Source organism: Cebus imitator, unplaced genomic scaffold (genome assembly GCF_001604975.1).
Source record: "Cebus imitator isolate Cc_AM_T3 unplaced genomic scaffold, Cebus_imitator-1.0 Scaffold403, whole genome shotgun sequence".
Lineage (NCBI taxonomy): Eukaryota > Metazoa > Chordata > Mammalia > Primates > Cebidae > Cebus > Cebus imitator.
Genome location: NW_016107718.1, coordinates 377,436 through 396,502, shown reverse-complemented (window position 1 = coordinate 396,502; position 19,067 = coordinate 377,436). Strand labels below are relative to the sequence as shown.

General features: G+C 35.3%; 1 protein-coding gene across 1 annotated transcript in view; it reads left to right on the top strand.

The window, feature by feature from the left end:
* The window catches only part of ELL2 (elongation factor for RNA polymerase II 2), a 76,181-nt gene that overhangs the window by 13,517 nt on the left and 43,597 nt on the right, over positions 1 to 19,067 (top strand). Inside the window, exon 2 of the mRNA XM_017508861.2 lies at positions 5,615 to 5,662. Coding sequence (XP_017364350.1) covers positions 5,615 to 5,662 — 48 coding nt within the window. The remainder of the gene's footprint in view (positions 1 to 5,614; positions 5,663 to 19,067) is intronic.

Below are 19,067 nucleotides of genomic sequence, written 5' to 3'. Positions count from 1 at the left end.
TGAGTTGAGGTCATGTTTGTACAATTAAACTTAGGCTAAAAAATTTTTGGGTAAAAAATCTAACATGCTTTAGACATTTGCTTATACTGGTATTGACTTCTAAACTTTTTCCTGATGGCTATCTTATTAACACAGTGAGTGATCATCAAATGCATAATAAGTGATACAGAGTTCTGTTTCTTACTGTGGCATTTTTAAAAACATTCAAGAGCTATAGCATAGTTAACATGTTCTTTTCTAAAATTGGGATTAAAATCAGTAAAGCATTTGAGGTTCTTTTAAGTATTTTTCTAGATGGCTAGATATATTAAATGAATTTTTCAGTAACAATGAGCTTAGTTTGCCCTGTTTGGATAACTGCATACAACTATTCCATAAACAAGGGTTTTATTATTTATTAAATAAAATGGTAACAAATATTTATGTATGTTCTTTCACTATACATGGTCCTTAAAGGAAAAAAAATCTAATTTTTTAAATTTTTAGTTCATCAGAAGCTGAACTAAATTATAATTTAGTTTTTTTGGAAATTATAGTTTTTTGGAAATTATAATTACTTTATGAAATTCATTTTTGTTGGAAACAAAATGCCAAAAGAACGGAGTGGACATTTAAGGTCTTTTAAATGTTTAGCACTAGGGGGTAACCCATTTCCAAGGCAAGAGGAAGAAAGAGTACTGTATTTGGAATTTGCCCTGTTTGGATAGGTGCATACAACTATTCCATAATGAAGGTTTTTATTATTTATTAAATAAAATAACAAATATTTATGTACTTTCACTAGGTTCTTAAAAGAAAAAAAACTAATTTTTTAAGTTTTTAGTTCATGAGAAACTGAACTAAATTACAATTTTGTTTTTGTAAATTTTAATTTATTAGAAATTGTAATTACTTTATGAAATTCATTTTCCTTGGAAACAAAATGCCAGAAGAACTGAGTGAACATTTAAGGTCTTTTAAATGTTCAGCACTAGGGGGTAACCCATTTCAGAGGCAAGAGAAAGAGCACTGTATTTGGAATTCAGAAAACTGAATTTAAGGCCCAAATCTGCTAATCCAGGTCTGTGATCTCGAGCAATGTACTCTACCTCTGTCTCTGAAATGGAAGATAATGTTCTTTCCTACCACCCAGGGCTGCTTTTAGGAGGCTCACTTGAGACAATAGATATAAAAATGCTCTGTGCCATACATTAGAAAACTATGTAAATAAAAATTATTCTTGTTGAGGGGTCAAGCAGTATAGATAGAACTATAAGGATGTCAAGAAGTCAAGTTCTTAATTCAGGGCATGAAGTAAGAAAATTGCATATAGTCAAAATTACTCTTGCAAGTTTCTAAATTGACGTAAAGAATAGTACATACCGTCTTGTCTGTACAACCCCGAACAGTAATATGCATAAGTGTACAATATTTATGGTGGTATACTTCATATATAAAGAAAACATATAGAAAACGATTTTACAATCTTTTTTTTAATTTTGCTAAGCACAACATAAATACTTGCAAGTTACATATGCCTAAGGCTCCTGTATCATAACAGTCAGAAGTAAGACAACCTTTGAAAAAATATGCCCAATGTAGTGGAACAGTTAGATGCTGGCATTTGGACAAACAGCTAATGAGATTTAACTCATAGTTACATAGTTCCAAGTTAGCAAAATGGTAGCACCAGAGTTTTGTTTGGCTAGAAACAGGTTTAACATTTTTAAATTTGGATTTTTTCCTTTGGGCATTCATTCATTCTCCAGGTACTCACCACTCCTTGTTGCCTTACATCTATCTGTTCCAAAGACCTTTGGGTTTCAAAGACATTGAAACATTGAGTCTTTGACTCCTGGTTTATCCAAAGGAAGGTCTCACTGAGCAAACTAATTTTGAGCTTGAATGTTGAGTAAGCAATAAGTATGGATTGGCAAAGTAGAGTTTGGGAATTTATGCCAGGTTGGAAGAACAGGAAGGAGTTAGCAAAGTCTTTGCAAAACAAACAAATGTTAACAAAGCTGAGCTATTGTTGGGAAGAAGTGGAAGATAACTTGGTTGATTCTGGTTGATCTTGGTTGATAGTGGATGTGTTTTCTATTTAGTAGCTGACTTGTTTTGACAGACAGTGGTAAGAACTACTGTGGGCCAAGAGTGGTATGTGAGAGAAGTTCTGCTAGCTAATTAAACAATTTGGAAGGACTTCAAGGAAGGGGGAAAGCCATTATCTAGTTGTGAGGTGATAAGGGTCTTGCTTTCCAAACAGAGACTAAGAACTTAATTTGATGGAGTTTGGGGCAGAGTGGCCAGAGCTGGTGACTGGGAGCCCTGAGTCACCTTGGCATCATTTTTCTTTTGTGTTTGATCACGCTTTCAACAGATTTTATCATTTTTCCTTGGGAATGTCTGCTGTGTCCACCATCCCCTGTTAGTTGCAGATGCAGTCATATTAATTTAGATCTTTATTACCATTTCCAGGATATTTCTAAAGCATCCCCCTAGAGCTGTGCAGTAGCTCATTTCTCCAGCCCTGCCCTGCCCTGATCCATCTCTCTCCATCTGTATTATTCATGACTGAAAGAGCTGCCTTCCCCTAAAACACTTCTTTGAGCAACTCACTTTCTTACTCAAAAAATTGAGAGAGCCTCCAATTGTTTTTTCAAGTTAAAGGCAACAGTAAAACCCACCAGGGAGGGGGTACAGAGGGGATTAGGGCAGGATTATTTCAGAGTGATAAACTTTTTGAACAGTCATGCTGAGGTCTGAAATTTAAATTATTGCTCTATTTATTCTGTAGCAAATAGAAACTAAAAATGAAGACACATTTTGAGGATAAAAATTAGGCAAGAATTTGCAGGTCAGTTCTATCCTTGCTATTGTATTTCAAGTGGGAAAGAAGCCTGCCCCTTCATTATACAGTGTCCATTCCTATCTCCTAGCTTTTTTCCTCAGGGTATTTTCTCTTCTTGGAACTTACCTTTACTAAACTGCTATTTAAGAGCCACCTTTTCCATAAACACTTATTTATTCTAACTCATACTCTCCTTTTTGAGAATTCTTACTGCATATCCTAGTGCTACTTAGCCTAGGACTTAATCATTCTCAAATTTCCTCCAGCTAAAAGATGAACTCTCTGGCATGAGGGATTAGGCTCCCACACTCTTGAATACCCCATAGCAGATATGTGTGAAACACAAAGTAGTAGAAGAAAAGCAGCATGGCAAAACAGGGAGATTGAGTTTTGAGTTCTAGTCCTGTGGGGGATAGGCACCAACTGTATTATCTCTAAGGCCTCGTCTGGATTTAGAATCCTGTGATTCTTGTGACATGTAGTGTGTAAATGACTAATAGAATATGAAGTCAGGGAGAGAAGAGACTATAAATTAATTTTAAGGCGGTAAGCCCGGAGGACCAAGAGGATAGAAGTGCCATTGCCAGAATAGTAGGAAAAAGGTGACAGTTTATTTGGGAAGGCTGGGGATAGGGGAATTAGTGTCATTGAGATTTGCTGCCATTGTGAGTTTCTAATGCAAAATGTCCTGTTGGCAGTAGTAAGTAGCAGGCTATGGAGAGGTGCCAGCTGAGGAATGGAGAAGAGATTCAGAGTTATCACCCAACAGGTACAGTGAGCCTCCAGGATGAAGTGGATCTAGAAAGAGGAAAGGCACTAGCCTTTTGAAATGAAAGGTGTGATCAGAGAGCTAGGAGGACTGGTGTCTCTAAGTGCAAGAACGAGGTAATATCCACTGAGGATATCAGCAATTTGAAAACTGAGAAGTTTGCATTTATCTGACCAAAAAGAATCAATGAACTTAATAGAGCATTTCAAATTTCAATGTTGAGCTGAAGACAACCTCTGAGTTGCCAGGATTCAAGGAGGGAAGTGTAATGAGCCTCAGAGGCTATGTTCAGTGCTTCTGATTTGGAGGGACATTCAGAAAGCAGGGCTGATGAAAGTACTGTGAAAGCTGGAAGCTGAATCTGTATAATCTCAGTTGTAGGGCCACCTTACTCTTCCACATGAAAAGGGGCTCCCCAGACTCCTGTGGGCATGCTTTCATTATTACTTCAGAAAGACTGAGTTTAGCTGTGGAAAGTAGTTTGGGGGTGGGTTTTTCACCTTAAGAACGTTAATCTCTATTTATATTTTCATAAAAGGCGGTGAATTATAATTAAAATCTACTAAAAAAATTAGGTTTTTAAAATTCAAACACTACCTTTTTATTTTTCCTTTTTAAAAAGCTCACTTCTCCCACACCAGTAAATGAATTTGTTAGCCAGTAGTACTTAGATTCTTCTGATAACTCTAAAGTTAAATGATGTTTTATATGGTAGTAGAACAGTGATAACAGCATCCATTGTAATGTTTTCTCCAAGAAGATATTTGTTTATTCATTTTTATAAATAATAAGATGGATAATGTTACACTTGATTTTACATTTAGGTGGTCTGTCTTTTAAAGAAGTACTTATCTTTAGTTCTCTTTCTCTTTCATTTATTATAATCCCTATTAGTAAACTTTTAAGTCTGCAGAGAAGTTTTGGGAAGTATTTGGAAGTAGTAGGTGATATACTATAGCTGAGGTAAGGAACATATTAGTGCCTCTATTTTTATCTGGGGTAGAGATGAGACCAGAAACCACTGTTTTTGTACATCGGATTTGAATATGAAGGTGTAAATGGTTTACAGGCTGATGTACTGCCATGAAACATTACTCAAATCTGATTTCTTCATGGGTTTCTGTTGGCAATTTGGAAAAGCTTTCCCATAGAAAAATACGCTGTTGACTTTAAATACAGGAAATCATGCAAAAGACTATGGCTGACATTTACACTAACAGCTTTTCTTCCAAGTGCACAACTCTGTGATAAAATATTGAAGTTATCAAGAAGACAAAGCTCATAATAAAAAAATACTGATCTAGAAATTACATTCTCCTAGTGAGAATCATATGAGAGAACTGGTAACTTATTTGGCTCTCAATTAAAAACGAATCTCTGATAAAATGTGAGAAAATGGAAAACTGATCTATTCTCAAATATTTAATTTTATGTTTCTAGGATCCTGTTATAGTATCACAAAGTTCCTCCAATTATCTCTTCCCTCTTCCCACCCTTATTAAAAATACGCCAGGAAACTATGCAACAATACAGTTTTTAAAGGTAAAATTGAATTGGCATACTAATCATTTTTTTCCAAATCATGTCACTCAGTTTCAAAAACATGATTAGCTGCTCTGCCAAAAAATATCTTTTGGTTGTGTGGTTCAGAGAAATGTAAATAGTGTGATATTGTTCATCTGCATCTTAATATAATAACATGCAAAAGAAGGTATATAATGAAAAGGGATTTTCACACAGTATGACACTGACCAAATACATATTTTTTTTCCTCTTCTTTCCCTCTTTATTTATTTTTTTTTTAAATAGAGATCGGGGGTCTCACTGTGTTGCCCAGGCTGGTCTTGAACTCCTGGCCTCCAGTGATCCTCCTGCCGCAGCCTCCCAAAGTGCTGGGATTAGAGACATGAGCCACTGTTTCTGTCCCAAATAATGTAGATGTAAAGTTTAAACATTTAGTTCTATGTTACAGTAACCAAGGTTTACCTGTTTGTTTGTTTTGTTTCTTTTAATAGAATTTAATTCCTTTTCGACCTTCAATTCAGTTCCAAGGACTCCACGGGGTGAGTACTCTTACTGATTTAACAAACAAATCTAGTGTTCTTGCATGCTATTCAGCTTTTAAAATCCGTTTTCACTTGACCCTTTTAATATAGTCAATCACTCATTCTGTGAACTTTGTAACTAAATGAAAATTTCTGACATCTTTAAGATGCTTGAATTATCTTCCTTTATTAATTTACTTTTTAAAAATTCCTATATGGTTATTGATATTGAAAGTGTTTTTTATCCATATCATGGATAATTGCATGTGTGAATCTTTTTATTAAAGTATAACATACATCAAGGTAGTATGTGAGTATGTTTTATCACAGTTTAACATCCATAAGGGATTATTTATTTCAGATAAGTTATGATTGTGATTGCTTTTACTATTAATATTTTGCTGTGTGTATACTTTTTTAAGTTGTATGTACTAGGAAATGAAATATGTAAGTAGAAATTGAGTTCTTCATATATACAGAATAAACAAAGTTTTCCATGTCTATTTTATTACTGCATTTAAAAGCGTAATAAATGATAATGCCTAATAAAATGGACCTATGAATTTTGTCTTTATGATAGATGATAAAGTTTATAGGAGTAGAATCAGTACTTTAAAATTATCACTATTAATATTTAATAGTAATAAAAGTCAATTGTTCTTTTTGCTTCCTCATTTAAATTAATATGTACTTCTGTATTTGCCCCTATATATTAGATATAGTATGGAAATTAGTAATACCAGTAAGTGGATTTTTAGAGCTATAGAGAAAACATTAGCTGAGGGAGGAAGATTATGTTCTTGATTATTGTGAATCTGCATACTTGTGAATTTTTGTTATGTCACAAAATGTAAAAGTTAAAAGTGTCCATGCAAATAGTTTTTCTAAACTTTATAACTTGAAAACAGTTCAAGAGTCAGATTAATTACATCATTCAACACAGACCTAGAGTACTTCTAAATGTGTTGCATAATGCTTACTTGAAGGAGATGTTTGTGTGGATGTCAGAGTTTTGCTTCTACATGACAGCTTTACAATGAAGTCCTGTTTTTCCTCTTCAGTGACTAAGTATTCATGAATGGGATCCTAATTGGAATAAGTATTCTTCTGAATTTTGTAGTATAGCTTTTTAGGTAGTCATTAGCACATGCTGATTTTCTATTTGAGGGCTTAGTTCAGGTGTTTATTTAAGGCTTCTTCAGTTTTCCTGCTAATTTTAGTGGCATCAATAATAGCTGAAGAGATGTGCCATGGTCAGGCCTGATTCTACCAGCCCTGGAGGGCTCCATGGATTTTCGCTAAAGGATTATCTTGGGAGAAGAGGGCTAGAGAAAGAGAATAAGGTTTGAGCTGCGTTTCTCTTACTAGGAGCAGTAGGGTTCTAGGGCTGATGCTTCCCTTAATTCTTTCTACTAGGAAATGCAAGTAAAGGATGTTTTCTAAGGAGGCATCAAAGTATGCTGAAACCCTAAATTATGGGGCACCAGTATGTGCAAGCTTCCCAACTCTTCTTTCTGACCCTTGCAGCTGTTAGCAGTTTGGGAGGGAGTATGGTTTTCTCTAGAATACTAGTTGCCCCTGATACCTAAGCCCCACTGCAAAGTGGGCAGTTTATATTTGAAACCTTGGGCCACCTTTTCTAAATTTTCCTACCTATGTCCCCCTGTACCTTTCCTGTCCCATGTGTCCAAATGCCCTCAGTTTATCTTTGTCTGCTCCACTTTCTCTTCCTACTGTATCCCTTGCCTTGATGTAGTTCACTGATGAAAGCAATTTAGATATAAATGACTGACAGGTTTAAATCTTAATGGATGTTTGAATTTTAACAGATAAGCTTTTAACCCAGGTGAATGGCGATTAGATTTGGTAGAGTAGATAAGGCGTGGAGGTACCATAGATGGAGAGCTATGAGATGTTTGACCCTACCTTGCTTATTCTGAGTCTGTCTCCTCAAACCCCCACTCTTTTCATTATTCTAACTGGGAACAAAATATATGGACTCAGCATTGTTTTAGAGCCTGCAGCTGCATTCCATCCACCCCTCCCCCCTTCTTTTTGCAGAGCTCTCCCTAGCCCTTTGGGACTTTGTAAAAACAAAGAGTCATTACTGGGGAGAGAGTGGGTTGGCACAGCCCACAGGGAATACGCAGGGCCATTAATGTGAGGGTCTTCTGTACACTGCTCCTCTGTTTTTCTCAAGGGCCAAATTTAACGTTGTCTTGCCGATTGCTTTAAAACCTCTCTGAAGAAGCATGCTTGCAGATTTTTTCCTATGAGGAATATGTTTAGGGCCTTAAATTGAAAGATTTAAATTTAAATTTTTCGCAAAGAATACTTTTCCTTAATGAGAAATTTTATTTCTCATTTTACATCAAATGTGACTGGAAATGCACCTTAACTGTCATGATACTGTCATATATAGGCATATTTGAGGTATAACTAAGCATTGTTAAAATATCGTTTTCAAACTGAACATAGAGTGTTAAAATCATTTTCTGTTTCCCTGATGAGACTCATGCTAAGCACTGCATGGTTATGCTGTTCCTTGTTACTAATTATAAGATTTTTTTTCCCTCAGTGATGTCTATAGAAGGCCAGAATTTGGGTCTTGGCTGGTTAGCTTTTAAGTATATTTGCTTTTATGCCTGAACATGTTCTCTAGGTTGGAGTTTTCTTCTAAATAAATGCAGACTGAAATATTAAAGAATAGCAATATGCTGCTGAAGAGTGGAAATTCTGAAAGTCATTAATTACCTGGATTTTTATTATCACAGTTGGGCAGCAGCTTTTATAGCATTAAAAATAGAAATTGTGACTTTCACCATTCGTTCTACCCCTTTCCGTTAATGGAAGAAGGTACTCAGAGGGTCATTGAAGGCATTTTCTGGATTCAGAAAGATGAGGAAATATCTATGGTAGCAACTGATTCTCATTTCTAAACTCATGAATATTAGGAGATAAATAAATCATCCAAAATTGCTTTGCTGATTCTGAAGAGTGATAATTGATACAATCAATTATCACAGTTCTAATCTATACCTAAGATACTCATAACTAAAGGTTTACTAGGATTATAAATCTCTCTAGACTAGCATATTTAAACAGAATGGTAGCTGGTATATTTACATGAGCTACTGCATTGCGATCTTCAAGTTACAGCATTCAGAGGGGTATAATGATATAATGCACCCAATTTCCAAAAGCAACATTTTTATTGTAAAGTAAGCTTTATAAAAATCAAGACAGTTCTATCTACTGATTTGATACTGAAAATGTGACAGGTGAAAATTTTCCACAGATGTGTGTTTCAGTACATTTTTAAAACTAAACTCTGTATTTGCATGCTTGTTGAAAGTTTCTTGTCTAAAGACACACAGTTAATAGAGGCAGAGCTGTAACTACAGTCTTGGTCTTCACACTGCTAGAGAGAAGTTCTTCCTGCCATACTGTAATAGCAGTTGTTACTGATATAGTCATCAACTAACGTAATTGTTCTAAGCAATAAACTATAAACAGGTGCTTAATCAATGAATGTGCTAATAGGTTAATTTATCGTTTTGCTTGTTTCTTATTCACTGTGCAAACATTCTTTCAGCCTTTACTGGTGCCAAGTACTTGTTATGTGCTTTGTGTGAAAAGATGCAGGGATGGGCATGGCATGGGCTCTGCCCTCAGAGAACTTACAGTCTTAACAAATACCTACAGACTAATACTTAGAAAATAATTCATAATGTAGGATTCATCCAGAACCCTCCACTCAGAACTTTTATGGAAACAGGGATGATCAGAAACACAGCTTATATGCGTATTTCTCATTGGTATGAAATAGCCTTTTAAACGAGGGTTTTAGTAGATATAAAATGTAACATTTTGGAAATAGGTTTGTAAAATTCCAGAAGACCTATTTAAGACCTGTCTGTATGCATGTGCACACCCAAAAGTAAGTGTGTGGTATATTATAATTGAGATAAAATCTGAAATGGCAGGGTTTTCAAGAGTGAATAATGCCCACATCTGCTGGCATGTGGTAGCCTTGTAGAGTGCACTTGCTTCATGCCTCAGGGACTCATGTCCAGGGATTGACTTCCCCAGGACAGTGAGAATAATGTTAACTTTGTCGCAGTATGTGAGATTCTAGACTTCAGTATAACTCAGTATTTGTTATGAGAATATTACTCTAAATTTCTTTCTAATTTAGTTGCTTACTTTCAGGCTCAGTAATACCAGAGACTTTAGAAAATAGTTTCATATAATGTAATTTTAAAAAATAATATAATAATAATTATTTTTTGAGACAGGGTATTGCTCTCCAGGCTGGAGTGAAGTGGCACAATCATAGCTTACTGTAGCCTTGAACTTCTGGGCTAAAGTCATACCCACTCCTTAGCCTCCCAAGTAGCTAGGATTACAAATGTAGGGCCATGTCTGGCTAGTGTCTCACTATGTTGCCCAGGCTGGTCTCAAACTCCCGGCCTTCGAGCGATCCTCCTGACTGCGCTTCCCAAAGACCTGGGATTACAGGCTTGAAGCACCATACTGGGCCTAATTTTTTGAAATTATTTTTAAGGATTTAAGAAGAGGACTGAAAATAAGTATTTTCTGTAAGTACTATGCAATATCTCATGTGAAACACTGAGTCACACACTTTGCCAAGAATGAACACAGAATAGCCAGCCAAACAAGTTCTAAATGTATGCCTTCTAAAAAGGCACAGTGACCTTCCAAAGATGAAATTGGCATTTAACTGGTAACTTTAAAGGCTTCAGTAGTGCTATGAAACTCTTTCAGTAGAGTCATTAGACAGAGGGTTGGATTTTTCTCTTTTTAATCCCCAAACTTAGCAAAGCCTTCAGAGATATTTTCTTAATTATTTATTTTACTTGTGGGGGCTGTGGAGAAGATTGAGTTTGAACAATTAAATTATACAGTGTTTGAAATTAGTAGGCAATTTCAACCCCCTTGAAAATGCTTCCTGCATACTGTCCTTCCCTACCCTACTTGGTTCGTGGGGAAGCAAAGATAACTATCAGCTTGAAATACTCAGCAAAGGTAAAAATAAATTGCCAGCACTGCCATTCCTTCTTAGATGATATGCCTTCCCTCCGACTTCTTTCCCTTCATGTTTTGGTTTGGCTAGTCCTCTGGTTTTGCCAAGGGTTGTATTTAGTCAGTCGGCTCTGAAGATTGCCAACTAACAGCTACCTTTATACTCTTGGTGCTGAATGTAATACTAGAAGAATGTTAAAATCCTTTTATCCAGGTAGTTCTGTTTTAATTTTTTTAATATTACAGTGATTAACATGCATAGATATCATTTAATATTTTTACTGAATTACAACTCTTTAGCCACATGTTAATTTACCACGGTGTTAATAAAATAGTAAATTACCTATTTTAAAAAATTAATGTTTATATATAAACATGACACACACACACACACACACACACATTTTTTAAAATCTCATTTTACCCAGCAGATGGGCTACCCCTCGGAACTCTGGAAACTGCGTATTTTCTCACATAATAATTGAATCATAGTTTGAAGCTATTGTAAATTGACCAGAAGACCCAGTCTAGCCCAGCCCTTGCCCTTGAAGAGCTTAGAATAGCAGAGGGTGGGAGGGTAACTTTGATTGTGTGTTTGTAATGCTCAAGGAAGCTATCTCAAAGTACTCACAGACCACACCCTTACACAGGCTTCACTGTGAGGTACACCAAATCATGAGCACAAATAGGGGTGCTCACCCTGCTCTGTCCTTAACCAAACTGCATCACTTCTGAATGCAGCAGCTGGAGCCATAACTAATATCTGAAGCTTCCACAATTGCCACAGATTGTATTCTTAGCAATGAATTAAGCTTACTGCCTTCACTTAGCAAACATTTGTGAGTACACAATGTGTACCAGGCACCACGATAGACAGGTAGACACTGTGTAGACAAGGTAAAATGGCCCGTTCATTTTCCTGACATAAATTTGTCACTAATGGCTTTACTTTTTTCGTTTTCCCACCAAAAACTGAACTTGTGGAATTGAGTTATTTATGTTGCAGGCAGTATCACTTTAATAGTACTCACTTATTTAAGCTTAGAAAATAATATTTTACCAATTCTATGATACTTTGTAGTCCATTAAATTTAACCATCCCTTACTCCGTCACTTACATTGGAGTACAGTGGCTCAATCATAGCTCACTGCAGCCTATGGAGTAGCTGGGACTATAGGCACACATTACCACACTCAGCTAATTTTTTAACTTTTGGAAGAGACAGGGTCTCCCTATATTGCCCAGGCTGATGTCCACCTCCTGGACTCAAGCAATCCTCCTGCCTCAGCCTCCCCATGCTAGGATTACAGGGGTGATCCACTGCCCAGCCTTACCTTCTTGAGGAGTTAGGATTTCACCTTGTAAATCAGTGCTTTTTACCTATAAAATTTCCCTGGAGAGCTATGATGAGATTTAGAAACCTGTACTTTAAAATAATTTTTTCCCCAGATTTTTACTATCATAAGAATGTTTGAAGAATATACATATGTATAGGTACGTATACATTCTTTTCTCAGAAGAAGCTTCATGACCTCCATCAATTTCTGGGTGACCTCTGACTTCTCTAAAGTGAAAATACTACTTCAGTAAGTGAGTGGCCTTCAAACACATTTACAAATAATTCACAGTAAGACAAAACTGTTTTACATTGTATAGCTTTACACATATGTATGTAGACATTCACACAACTTAAACAAAAGTTCTACAACACAGCCTTTACCCCTACTTCATCAATGTACCCTGATATTTTCTATTCTATTCCCTTTCATTTAAAAAGAATCCTAGTCACAAGCTGCTAAATTAATACCATGACCTTCTAATGGGTCACAACCTATAGCTTACCAAACATGGTAGGAGATTATCAACTATTTAAAACATTTTAGTGAGGGAGTCATGTGGTCAGATTTGCATTTTAACACGCTTCTCCAGTGGCTGCCTTGACTTAGTCATTCCTTATATACAGAATTCCTTACATATAGGAGGAGAGGAAAAGACAAGGATGACTCTCTATCTATTACTTGAGCATTTGCTTAGGTGGTGAGGCCATTCTTCAAATCTGAAATTGATGAAAGAGCAGGTTGAGACAGGAGACATGGGGTATGTTTGGTTGGGAACATGTTATCCGTGAGATGTTCAGGTAACACTCCAATCTTCATTCTGTGAGAATGGAGTTGCCCAGGGGATATTCCCATTGGAGAATTGGAACAAAAGGATTTCAAAAAGCAACTCCAAAGGACATGTTATTGGGTTTAATTATATCTGGAACTCTAGTAGTGAGAAGAAAGAAAAGGTAGAGTTACAGATGAAATTCTGATGAAGCCCTATTTAAAGAGTAATATTTTTCCAGCTGTTAAAGAATACTGGTTTACATATGAATACTTAAAGTATGAATATTGTTGCTTTTCATTACTAACACTTAGGAAATTTGAAGCTTCTTTTAAATTTTGCCCATACTAATTAAGAACAATGACAGGCTAATAGAGATGAACTGTGGTATAATCATTTAGTGGAAGAGTATACAACAGTGAAAAGCAGTAACTTATTACTCTAGGTAGGCAAAAGAATACATATGGTGTGATGCTGTTTTTATAAAGTTTAATAACAGAGAAAAACAATTTATTGTGTAGGTTTACATACATGATAAAATTATTAAAAACCAAAAAAGGATGATAGTTATGAAAATGAGAATAGTGATTACCTCCGAAGGGAAAGGCAGGCAAAGGGAAAAGGAGAGCAGTATGGTGGATGTGTTATTGCTGACATTTTTGTTCTTGAGTGGTGAGTTTACAGGTGTTCACTATGGCAGTGAGCTTCATAGCTATCAAGCTATGATTATTTTGCAGAAACAAATATGTTAAAGTTTGTTCTCATTATCATTAAAGATAATTTGTCATCTTTGTGGGTTAAATAAGAAAAACTAGAACATGTTTCAATAGATGCCAAAAGGGCATTTTAAATCTGTATTTCCTAATAGTCTGAGAAACCATAAAAGAAATTTTGGAGATGCCAAGTTTAAATATGACAAGACTTTAGGGAGAAAAGCTGAATATTAAAGGCTAAAAAAGCAAGTTGACAAGTAGAACAGAGAAGGCAGGTCTTGAAGTTATCTAGAGCTAGACACCAGCTAAATATCTTGCTAGTCAACTACTTGATAGAGTTGCTCTGTCATCTATCAGTGGAGAAAGAAAGTTTTCTCTCTGTCTGTGATCTCTCTCCCCAGTGAAAAGAAGGTAGAGGCAGGGTTGCTGGTGTTGTCAAGGGTGTGGGAGTAGAGGCTGCTTTCCTTTCTGAGTTAACACTTGATGTTTTGGAGAAGTGGCATTGTAAAGTCTCCTGGGGAAAAGGCCAGTCTAGAAATGACAGATTAGGGGAATGAAAAGCAGCAGTTGGTTGAATTTTAAAAGGTGAGGTCCTTAGGGAGCTTAGGATAATAAAACTCAGAATGCAATAGGCAACTGATTAAAGAAGAACTAAACTGGGCCCATATCAGGAGAGGGTTGGTACCTAAACAGCCATAGGAAAAGGGCAGTTCTTTATAATACATGAAGAGCCTAGTGTTTAATAACCACTTAGTAATTATGTTATGAATACCTTATTTTAGAGTGAGAATATAAGGCATAGCCACATTTACAAAGGTAGTAATGCTCTACTAATCAATACCTAGAAATTTTTCTTATGACCTACTTTGTGAATGCTTTTTAGTTTTTCCTTAATCTAGTCATGTTGGTAGTTTATAAGTCAGTCTTCAGATTAGGAAGAAAGGTATTTGAGGGTATTCCATTTTCACTGAATAGTTTATATTTCCACACCTGTTTGAAAGTTCTGTATTTGGCTATAATGGAAAACTTTATTAGGGATACTTAATACTTAGTTTTGTTTTTAAAGGAAGATAATGTTTTGTTCTTTCAGAAAGTTTGAAGAATAGAATAATGAGTCCAGGATTAATTTTGGATAAAGTCTTTTGCTTCATAATTTCTGATTCTATATTTAAAAAAACAACTCTAACTTCTTTCAAGAATATTTAAGGTAACTGAGTCATGAAGGGCCAGTATCAGCGATAACCTAAAATGCAGTTATTATTTTTATGTACCCTTTATTGTTTTTCTGGTTGAGAAACAAAGTGAATGAACATTTTAAAAGTGTATANACACAAGAATAAAGATGAATAACAAAGGGGTCCCTAGTAGTGAAAAACAGTTTTATTCAATTTTTTTCTAGTCTTCTCTTCTTGCTCACACATTCATTTTTAAAATTGCAGTCTCAGTGTGTTTGTTGCTTTTTTTATATTCTGCTTTTTTCACTTAGCATGTATCATGAGCATTTTCCTATGTTATTAAATAGTACAAGTCACTTTTAAATAGCTACCTAACATTTCGTTTTAGGATGCACTATTATTTAGCCATTCTCCTATTACATGTATAGTTTCTGTATAACAATAATGGTATGATTAAATTCCATGTGAATAAATTATTATTGCTATCTTTATTTCTTCAGGATAGATTCTTAGATATGGCATTTACTAGGTCAGAATACTTTTAAGTTTTCAATAACTGTCTCTAAATCACTCATTCCATCCCCATCCCCACCCCCAGAAAGCTGCTGCTGCGTTATATTGCCACAGCTGTTCAAAAGTGCCAGTCACGAGGGGTTTTCCTTGGCCAGTATTGGACACATGTTTTTTGAATTTCAAAATTAATCATTTGATAATATTTAAAAACTGTTTGACAGTGTGATTTGTTTGATTGTATTTTGACATGAGTAAAATATTGCAATGTTTTAAGATAGTGTGAAGTAATGTCCAGTGTCTTGTTGTCTCCATCTGGTATTGCTAGAAGGAGTAGCTTTGAGTTTTTTATTTCTTTATATTATTCATGTTTTCTCCCAATATGGTGGGAAGAGTTTTTATTTTAGTAGTTCATGGACTCCCTTTGACAAACTTACTCTATTTCTCTAACTTTTAAAAATAATTATACTACTTATATAACTTTTTACATACTGTATTTTGCTATTTTGACATTTTTCTTTACCATTGTTTGTGGTCATAATAATTTAGTCCTTTTGAATTTCTACCTTCATCTTTAGATGCCTGTCTTCTTTAAAAGAACATTGCAAACATCTCACAAAGCCTAGTGGTATGGATCTCTCTCTTTTTTTTTTTTAAATAAGGCAATGCTTTATTGGCCAGAGGTTAAAATGTTTTGCCTCATTGTTTTAGAGGGACTCTGTGGTGTGTGGTTCTACCTCATAGCAGAATTAAATAACTATCTGAAAGATAATCAAGCAAAAGTTTTGTTTAGTTATTCAAATATAGTAATTGCTTTAACTGCCCGTATGTAAACCTTTGCCCTTTCTTTGCCAAAGTGTCTCTTTCTCTTTGTGAAGGCATAGGTTTAATGGCTTTGCCAATAGCCTAACCATACCATCCTTAGAAGTCTTTTCAGTCCTATATTTCTTGCAATTATAAATTAGTCTAAGAAATCTTACAGGCCCTCTTATTTACATCAGACATGCCAATCTCTTAGAAATCAGAACTGTAGTCTCTAATTTAGCTCTTGATGTGTTGTGTATATCAATAGCTTTATACATGTGAAATTAGAAATAGTTTTATTTCCTTTATAGGCTTGAAGAAAATTAACAAACAAATTTGACTTACGAAAACTGAATACAAATAAATTTTATGGAGTAAACCAGACTCTGCCTCAGGAATGTATTTTCAGAGTAGATGTTTGGAAAGAGATTTATAAAAATTAAAATACTATATGTTTGGTTCATTTTTAGGGCCACCTATAGCTTTGATACAAAAAAATATCCTCACAAATTTTAAAATATTGTTTGTATTTATGAAGATTGAATGCGTTAGAGTCAAAGTTGTGGTTCCCATGAGGACACTTAATTCTATTTTCTTTCTTTGTTGTGCTGCAGCTAGATCTGGAACTCTCCGGGAATCTGAAAGCAGCATTTTTTTTTTTTTTTTTTTTTTGATAGGGCACTTGTGAAGCAGTGTTTTGCTACCCTTCTAGAGGAGCAACAGGCATCTGTAATTTTTCAGCCTTCTGTAGACACCTGTTTCAGCTGATTCATTCTCATACCTTATCTTTCTGTATTTTGAGTTTGAGACAGTTGGAAATATTGCTAGTGGTTTTCATTATTTGTTTCTTTATTTTTCCAGATAGTTTATTTGACTTCCATTTACACTAACACTTAAGCTTTGACCCAGAAGACGTGTAGCCCCTTATTTTTCTAAATTATAAGGATTCAGAATGAGTTTAGTCAGCTTTTGATTATCCGAAGAGCTTGTTACCAGAAATTACTTTAAAAATCAAACACCTCAGTATTCTAAGGAAGGCATGCATGTGTTGAAGTCAAACAGGTCAAAATTGGAGTGGGGAGCTCCCCAACATAGTCTTTGTATTATCAAAACAAACATTTTTTGGCATTTACTGTGTGCCAGGCCTTGTGCCAAGTACCTTAGATGGGTTATCTCTAAACTTCACATCAGTCATATGAGGTGGGTAATATCATTATCTACATTTACAAGTATGGAAACTGGGGATTACTGAGGTTAAGTATTTGCCCAAGGTACCACAGTTGGTAGATTCTGGAGCCAGAGTTGGAAACCGGACATTTTGCTGCAGAGCCAATGGTCTAGCATCCTAGATGTGGTCCAAAAGGAGAAAGAGCAAGACAGCGGGACACCATTTCCTATCTTCGGTATCTTCCAAATAGTTGACACCAATTCTCATTTAAAAAATGGCACATAAAGGTGCATATTTTTACACATACCCTTTTGTAATATTCATTTAAGATATGACTACAATTTAATTAAAATGATGTCCCCCAAATATTGTGTGTCTTGTTGCTGCTTCTCCTTCCTTAGCATAGACTAGTCTTGTGCCTTTGGTCCCCAGGAAGAACTTACCACAGTGGTCTTACCACAGTGGCTGCCTCAGCAATTCCAGTCTCTCATCATTCCTTCCTTAACCGGAGCATTTCTGAGTCTGTTTGTAATACATGTTGCGTGTCCCCATAAGATTTATTTTTATTTTGAAAAAAGCATTCTGTAACTTTACCCAAAGAAAAGGCTCAAAAACAATTGAAGTTGAAAACAGAATTAAGAGCTAAATATACTTCTAAATCTATATGGAAAAATTTTTCAGACTTAACTCTTGTTTGTCTTATTGAACTTACACATTTTCTTGGTGACATTGATTAGTTGGGGTGAAACCATGTGTTTTGCAAAATCTAGGGCCTGGGCTTTTTGAGACTTCTGTTAACCTTGAAGACTTGCATGTGTCAAATACCAGTCTCTCCCCTAGATTTACACAACTGCTGCTGACTGCAGGCACGAATTCTAAGCCCGCTTATATGTGCCAGCAGTTCCTCCTGGCATCATGCAAAAGAATGTTGCTCAAGGGTCCAGGGTATAAGGAAAGGAAATTGGCAATGAATTGGAAGTTGCCATTCATATTTAAGATTTTTTTTCCTTGTAGAATTCAGGTTTGAGCTTTGTTTCTGAGAAACCATTTTTTGAAACAAAATTCTGCTTCCTACTTGACCAGAAGAATTACTAAATTTAGAATTATTTAGTATGGTTAAATTCTAAATTATTTAAAATACAAAATGGTTTAAAAGAGGTTGGGTCATATTTTCAAATGGAACTTCATGAAGCCAGAGTATTCTGTGAGTGTTTTAATAAACATGAAGATACTCTTTAAAGAAGAAAAATGTAGAATATGAACTTAAGTCCCACAAACCCAGGAAGCCACTTGGCCTAGGTTTTAGGGCTAAACATAGCACAAGAGAGTTTAGAAAGTTTCTCATCCTGACATTTGTACCACACAGCAGGCAGCTGTATGGGTTTTTTTTTTTTTTTTTCCTTTCTTTTCATCTTGTTGTTTATTTTTGCCTTCTCTGGGGAACCCTGGTTCTCAACAGATTCTTAAGTCATCTATTTCAAATCCATTTATAATTTTTTAGTATCCCTGGCATAAGGTACCTTCTGAGTGAATTTAGTTCTAAGTTTCTTCAGATAAATCTAACAAATATTTATTAGATATCTACTGTGTTTCAAATATATATATATATATATATATATATATATATATATATATATATATACACACATATATATATGTGTGTGTGTGTGTTTCAAATATATATATATATATATATATATATATATATATATATATATATATATATGTGGGTAAGACCATGAACTCACAGTCTGGTGAGAGAGAAAGACACATAAATAAATACTTAGCATACAGTATAGTGAAGGCAGCAATAGTGATGAACACCTAGAGGGGACCGTGGGAACTCAGAAAGGAGGCTTCTAAACGTACCTCACTGGGAAAGCAAAGGCTCCCTGAGGGA